Raw genomic sequence first — 8,036 nt, 5'->3', positions numbered from 1 at the left:
GAGGCCTCTGTGGTCTCATGTTGTTGGCTGCGTTGAATAAGATGATTCATTTCTGACTCCGTTGCACATAACGGAACCCATAGTAAAGCTACTCTTTTCTTTAAGCATGATGGGGTGGTTCTGAGGAATTTCTGAGCAGTCCAACTCCTGTATTTGCAGGAACTCTTCCCCTACCTTGGCTCTGGGCTCCATGTTTTTCTAGGGCATGTGGAATGGGTGCGTGTGTGTGCAAATAATTTATTTTATTTTACTTTCGTTCGTAACTTTTGTTCTTGTTCATAGCTGAGCATAAAGAACTCAATTCTTCAATCCCACACAATAGACACAGTCCAATATATCCAAATTTAGTCCTGCCAATTGATATGATTTGTGTAAATGCCATACCTTGATGCAAATGGTGTAAATTTGGATAGAACAGACATTTGGCTTTAAAGGACACTCTTTGCCCAAAACCGTCAATTATATCAAGGCATTGCGTGAAGCCACTTGCTTCAAGTTACATGAGAAAGAGAACTGTCACCCAACACAGTGTCACTTATGGAATCTCCTGCAATAAGATGCTACTAGTTTAGAAAGCTAGCCAGATGGCTGTGATACACTTACCATGGAAAATGTGATATGGAATTTGTTAAATTGCTCCCTTGTATCAGAAGAGTTTGGTAAATCATGTTGTTCCTAGAAATATATCAGAAGGAACCATACAAAGGGGCTTGAGGAGAGACCTGTTTTTGGGGGTTGTTGTGGAATGTCAGTAACTTCTCAAAAATAAAAACCCCATCTGGACTGTTATTCATATATGTCCCCTATGAACCAATAATGTTGATTCCAGGAAGAGTAATATAGTTGTTCGCAGCTTGGGTGGAACTGAATTAAATTATCTCCATGCCCTTTACATAGCATCAAGAGGAAGGCCAGGAGGTAAACACTTCTTGGTGTTCTGTGAGCCTGGTTGTTGTTCGCAGATGTTTCACTACCGACTAGGTAACACTTTCAAACATCAAACGCTTCAGAAAGCATGCAAATGGGAGAAATTTGCATGTAGGCAAGCCTCCACCAAGGACATAAACAGGGAGAAAATCCCACATTCACTAGCACTGATGATGTTACCTAGTTGGGTAATGAAACATTAGCAAGCAGACCACCAAGCTCAGAGAGCACCAAGGACTCCACAGTTCAACCCTGAGTTACACGTCTTCTCTTAAGTAGAGAAGAGTAGCTACTTAAGCACTAATTAAACTGCTACTTAAGCACTACTTAAACTGCTGAGGATCTCTGAAATTTGCCATCAGCCTGTCAAAGTAAGTTTCCCAAGTTCCTCTTTTCTGCAGGACTTAATCTCGACTTTGGACCAGGCGGAATCAAAACCAGGCAGAGAAGACAAGCAGCTGCTGAAAAAAACCAGGTCCCTGTAGAAGAAGCTCAGTGAAAGAGAGAGGATGTGATTCCCACAGCTTCAGACAGGTAATTTTGGAGTCTGACCCAGGACACCACATCTTCTTGGGGGCTGTGTTTATCACAGCACCACAATAGCCCTGTCTCTGTCTCTGTTGTTTCTGGATATGTTAGGTCAGTGCTTCTCAACCTTAGCAACTTTAAGCTGCGTGGACTTCAACTCCCAGAATTTCCCAGCCAGCAAGGCTGGCTGGGGAATTCTGGGAGTTGAAGTCCACACAGCTTAAAGTTGCTGAGGTTGAGAAACACTGTGTTAGATGATCAAACTGGAGGAATGGGGTTTGGCTTGCTTTTGAGAGATGGATTCTCCCTGATCACCTCTTTTTGGTTTTATCTCTGGTGGCATCTAGGATCGTTGCATCCAAGCTTAGGCATATTTCATCTTGGATCTGAAAATAGTTTGACTGCTCCTAGGTCTGCCTTCTACTGTTAGTGCCTTTGTGGAGAGGAGTTTGGTGGCATCACATATGCCTTGTTAGCAAAATGACTGTGATTTCTTGTGGACCATTTTCATTCCAAAAGGAGCAGAATTGGGAATGGCTTCTGCCAGAGAACTTGGAGAACTCATATCAATCCAAATATTTTCCATCCCTTCATATCTTAGGCCATACCTTTTTTTCAAAGGAAGGTCCTAACAGGTGAACATTGTCAAAGCATCAGAGCAGAGGCTGGATGGCCGATGGTGAAGAACTAGAGGAACAGTTGTCTAAAATCAAATAAATCACTGAATGCTTCAGTTGGACTCAATGGTCATTGAATCCAATCCCTGCGATGCAAGAAATTTGCTACTCCAGAATTCCTAATGACCATCCAATCTCTTATTTGAAAACTTTATTTATTTATCATATTTATTTATTTATCATATTTATATAGCCACCCATCCCACACAAGGTGACTCTGGGTGGCGTACAACAATTAAAAAAAATACATAAAAACAATTGCACATAAAAATCTGTAAAAACACACAATATTTATTTCTTTATCTTATTTATATAGCCGCCCCTTTAGGAGAGACTGCTGTTTTCCAAGCAGCCTGTTCCACCATGAGCAAAAATATTGCCGGCTACTGTAAAATACAGAAGTATTTTGGGTGATTTAGGGAGGAGTGACACCTCATTCTTCCTTTCTTCTTTTAGCAATGTCTGGTTATTCCCCCCACCCCAGATCATATGGGGAGGGGAGGGGTGATTTATGGTAGAAGGGAAGACAACTTGGACATGTTTAAATATGAGACATGAGCTCCAACTTAAATCTGAATCAATTTAGAAAGAATTTGAGATATTTTTAAATGTATTAAAGAAAACAGATTGGCTTGTTCCTAAGTAAGTACAACATGCGTTTGTTAAAGTCCATTCATCATAGAATTGTTGGAATTCCAGCCTCTAGTGATAAATTATGGGAATTGAAATCCAACACATCTGACAGCATCTCATAGGGAAGGCTTGGAGAAAACAATATATATTTTCTCTATATAACAGGCTTTTCAATGTCTATCAAAGAGGGTGGTAGAAAAACCGGTAACCTTAGTGCATCAAAGGGTGAATAGCAAGAGGATCAAAAAAATCTCTGTCCTAAAGAACTTAGGGACCACTTTGGTTTTTACCAAATACATATATATGATTCTCAGTCTTCTTTTGCCAAGTTACTGAAAAAGAAAAGATATTAGATTACAGTAGTCTTGTCTACTGAATACATCTACTTTAGCACTTCTGGAGATTTCCAGAGCAGGAGGGTCAAATAACATTAATTCTTTAATTCTCCCTTTCCAGGATTTTTTACTAGAGAAGGACCATCTGATTTTCTTACTCCTCCTACTCTGTAAGGTTCCATTACATCATGAAGGTTAATCTCACTGCCCCGGGTCTTTCCAATGCATCTTTGCCATCATCCTTGGAAAACAGCTCTGATATAAATAGGCTCAGAGTCATGCTTCAGATCTTCTTCTATGGGGTTATTTTTCTACTTGGTTCCCTTGGCAATGGAGCTGTGATCTGGATCACAGTCCGCCAGATTTCACGGACCATCAGCTGTGTCTGGTTCTTCAACTTAGCTCTGGCTGACCTTTTCTTCTCCATGAGCCGTATAGCACCTCTTATAAATGCTGCTGTGTATGAAGGTTGGGCCTCTGGAACCTTTGCCTGCAAAGCCAACGGCTTCATTAAATATCTCAACATGTTCTGCAGTGTCTTCCTCTTAGCTGCCATCAGCATGGACCGGGCAGCTTGTATAGCTTACCCAATGTGGTCCAGAAAGCACCGTAACACTCGCTTGGCATGGCTAGGTGCCATTGGAGCTTGGTTCATGGCCGTTGTCACAAGCGTCCCTTTCTACATTTACCGTAATGTGGACACTAGGAACAACCAAACCAAATGCTTGGTTATGCTACAGGAAGATGGGCCAGTCATAAAAGTGACTATCTATACATTGAGATTGATATGTGGGTTCTTGGCCCCCTTCACCATCATTGTGATCTGCTACAGCATCATCATTATGGTGCTGAGAAGACGACAGACTTCCCTCCGCTCGAAGGCCTTCAAGGTCATACTGGCTCTTGTGGTGACCTTCTTCTTCTGTTGGGCACCATATCACATCATATACCTCCTTAGGTTGGCAGGAATGTCTGGCACAGACCTCTCTTTGATTCATCTTTTTGCTGCCTTCCTGGCCTACCTCAACAGTTGTGCAAATCCTGTCCTTTACTTCTTCATGGGCATGGACTTCCACAAAAAGCTGACTTTTTATAACATCACCAGGGCACTCAAGAAAATCTTGCTTGAAGACGAGTTCGTAATTCGAAAATCCAGTGGTAACAATACCGAACTGTCTTCCATCCATGAACAGGCAAAATCCTCAGAAGTCTATCAGATGCACTGTGGAAACTCAAAACCTTAAACATGAAGTATTATATTGCCAGTGAAATTTGAATTTGTGTATTTCAGTTGTTGTTTCTGTCCCACCCCCAGACCACCCCACCCTTATATTTTCTGGATATTTTGAAGTTACAAATACTTGTAGGTGAGATGGGCTGACAGAAAGCAGCCTTATCTCCTGTCATGAGCTACAAAACATTGGTCTAATTGTTTTGCATTAGTTAAACAGGGTATATGAAATCTGTGCATCCATATTACCTCTTAGTCACATCTGAACATTTGTTTCTTTGGAGATTTTTTTCATCAGCAGCCTTATCTTGGGCGATCTCCAATTTTAGCCAAACCACAGGCCACCATGTAACCATCTAAAAACAATAGCTGGGGACATACAGTGGTACCTCGGTTCACGAACTTAATTGATTCCATGATTCTGGTTGCAAACCGAATTGGTCACGAACCGAATCAAATTTCCTCATAAGGTTCAATGTAAATACGGTTAATCCGTTCTGACCCCTACGAATGTGGTCGCCAACCGATTTTGGTCGCCAACCGAATCCAATTTTCCCATAAGGTTCAATGTAAATACAGTTAATCCATTCTGAACCATATGTTTTTTTTTTTAAACCACAAAAACATGAAACAAAGTACAGTACGAATAGAGAGAACGCTAACCTTGCTTGATGCGACTTCTGGTGTGGAGGACAGGAAGGCGGGTGGGGAGGCAGTTATTGCTTGGAGGGAGAGTCCCCCTCGCCTACAGAAAGCCACGACCACGTGTCAGAGCAGGGAAGATGGCCGCGGGTCGTGTTCATCACCCGATGCGGAGTTCGCGAATGGAAGCAAAATTTTGCGAACGGTGCTGTTCGTGAACCGAATTGTTCGTGAACAGAAGCGTTCGTGAACCAAGCTATTACTGTACCTCTGTTTCACTTGCTTTGAATAAAGAGAGTGTGTGCCTTTGGCCTGCATTTTGTGAATTATATTCAACGTTTTTTGTGATTTTTTTGGTGATTATATTCAACTGCACTATTCACTGTTTGTAATTGTTAGAAAATAGGAAATTGCTCATGTAAGAAACTGGTGAGAATCTTGGAGATACAGAAGCTGTTTCAGATATAATGTGTCCTGAAACCCGTGGGATCAGCTGGCGTCCTACTTGTTCTGCAGCGAGTCTGTAATCTTTTCCTCTGAGATGAATGAATCATAAACAGGTACAAAGAATGCACGTTGTGATGGAGAGTTGACGAACTCAGTAAAATTAATTCATTAGATAACTCGAATTCTGACTCAGATTATTGTAAAAATTCCACCGAAGTTCTCTTCGGGATTCTGCAATGATCTTTCTCAGCAGTTCCTACAGCTTGCCTTTGCTTCAAATTTCGTGAGGCCAATTCCGGAAACATTTTGCTGCAGCAATGACCATGTATTTGGCCCTTTGCTTAGGCAATGAAAAAGAACCATTTTCTTCACTTTTACCAACCCAGCCTTGATGGAGGTGGCTGGGGATGGTGAGAAGTGTAGTCCAAACTATCTGGAGGGGGCCATCAGCTTTGGGGGAAAAAAGGCAGAAAATCTCCCCACTCCGGGTGTTACAATTAGGGCTTGCTCTGTGTTTTCTTTTAGTTTGAAAGTGGATGTTAACGGTTATACTGAGATGCAGACTTTTATATTTTTGTGTACCCCTCTGGGCTCTGTGAAGGATTGCAAGTGTGTTATTATTATTTACCATAAGCTCACACAGAAATACACAAACAGAATCGTACGGAAAGGGGAGGAGAATTCTCCCCCCACCTCAACCCCATCCCTCGCTTCAACATTAGAAAGGAAGTGGGATCCTCTATATGTTTTCTTTCAATGACCACAAGATGGTGCATGCGGTCCTGCAACCATTTTTATCCTCATAGCAACCTTGTGGAGTAGTGTTTTTCAAGCTCAGCTACTTTAAGATGTGTGGACTTCAACTCCCAGAATTCCCCAGCCAGCCATGCTGGCTGGGGAATTCTGGGAGTTCAAGTCCACACATCTTAAAGTTGCCGAGGTTGAGAAACACTGTGATCTGGAAGGCAATGAGGTTCCAAGATTGTCTTATAAACTTGTGCCTCTGGATTTGAACCTGGACCCCTCTGGTCCTTTTTCTTTTTTTCTTTCTTTCTTTCTTTCTTTCTTTCTTTCTTTCTTTCTTTCTTTCTTTCTTTCTTTCTTTCTTTCTTCCTTCCTTCCTTCCTTCCTTCCTTCCTTCCTTCCTTCCTTCCTTCCTTTCCTTCCTTCCTTCCTTCCCTTTCTTTTTCTTTCTTTCTTTCTTTCTTTCATTTATTTATTTTATTTATTTATTTATTTATTTATTTATTTATTTTCTAAATAACTTTATTAAGATTTTAAACAAGAAAGATCAAAACTAACAAAACTAATATTTAGAATAAAGAAAGAAGGAAAGAAAGAAAGAAAAGATCAAGCTAAACATGCAGAACAAGAGGAAAGAAAGGATAAAGAAGTAACTTCCCATTTTCTTTTATAGCAGTTTTAAGTGTAAATTACCCTCTTACTCTATGGTTACAGCATGACTTTCTTTTCTTCTATCATCCTTTTTTTTCTTCCCTAATCATCAAAACCATATATGGTAGGTTCATTTTTTTTTCCCCTATTTCATGCAAAAAGTCTATAAGGGGTTTCCAGGCAGCCTTAAACTTAGCTAAAGTCTTTTCTCTGGTCAAACTTGATCATCCCAGCAAGTTCCATCATCTTCATCCATTTCTCCATTGTGGGTAATGTCAGATCTTTCCACATTTGTGCATATAATAATCGTGCTGCGGTTAGCATATATAAAAACAACATTCCATGGCTTTTTCCCAGCTGTTTAACAATAAATCCTCAAAGAAATACCTCTGATCTCAATTGTACATTAATCTTTAAAATCTTCTGAATTAGGGTGTGTAGTTGAATCCAAAATTTTCTAGCTTTTTTACACATCCACATCCACCGAGCATGGTAAAATGTCCCCTCTTGTTGTTCCATTTCCAACATCAATCTGAAGTATCTTTGAATCAAAACTCTGCCTCTTTTTCATATACTGTGTGTGCAGCACACATGAGCAAAGGTGTGGGATTTGATTGCACACTTACAGCCGTTGTCTTTCCGGCACCCGCTGCAAATGCCTCTGCATCCTAGACTTAAAACAAGGCAACTGATAACAATTTACCAGGTGACCATGTTCAGATTTTTTTTTAGAAGTCTGGGGATGAAGGTATTTGCAGAGAATTCTCCTTTCTGACACGGCTGACTAGAAGAAGCAGGTGAGGATACAAAAGGCATCTATGACTTTCCTTGCTCTCCCTCTTCTCACAGTGTTGGAGATGGCAGATGGATAGAAAACATTTGTGAGGAAAAGCAGAAAAGCCCTGAAGGATCATGGTGGCCTCAGTGGCTGGAATTGCCCTTCCCGTATGTCACTAATTGTGGGAACAATGGCAAGCTGACACCCAAGTGAACTCCAGATAGGCAAATGTAGGCCAAAATATTTGCAAAGTGGAGGGATCATTGAATAAATGAAGACTAGGGGTGTGGAGATGTATGGCTGTGGGTGAGGTTGAAAGATACTGTCTGAGTTGAAGGAAAAGGCATACTTAGAAGGAGAAGGACTGATTGCTGACACCAGGAAGAATGAAAGCACCTTAAAACGTTGTCTTCTAGATAGGAATAAACTGAGCAACCGCCAGA

General features: G+C 40.9%; 1 protein-coding gene across 1 annotated transcript; it reads left to right on the top strand.

Annotated features, from left to right (window-relative positions):
* Positions 1-1,336: 1,336 nt before the first annotated feature.
* Positions 1,337-6,211, top strand: LOC103062075 (chemerin-like receptor 1). Its single transcript, XM_007435241.4, has 2 exons — positions 1,337-1,461; positions 3,222-6,211. Exon 2 carries the CDS (start codon positions 3,289-3,291, stop codon positions 4,342-4,344), a length of 1,056 nt encoding a protein of 351 aa, XP_007435303.2. The 5' UTR covers positions 1,337-1,461; positions 3,222-3,288; the 3' UTR covers positions 4,345-6,211.
* Positions 6,212-8,036: the final 1,825 nt, after the last annotated feature.

Source organism: Python bivittatus, unplaced genomic scaffold (assembly GCF_059951505.1).
Source record: "Python bivittatus isolate LINGU-HERP-01145 unplaced genomic scaffold, Pbiv_v1 ctg000310_np1212, whole genome shotgun sequence".
In the NCBI taxonomy this organism is placed as follows: Eukaryota; Metazoa; Chordata; class Lepidosauria; order Squamata; family Pythonidae; genus Python; species Python bivittatus.
Note: the sequence above shows the minus strand (reverse complement) of the source record. Positions and strands in the feature narration are given on the sequence as shown.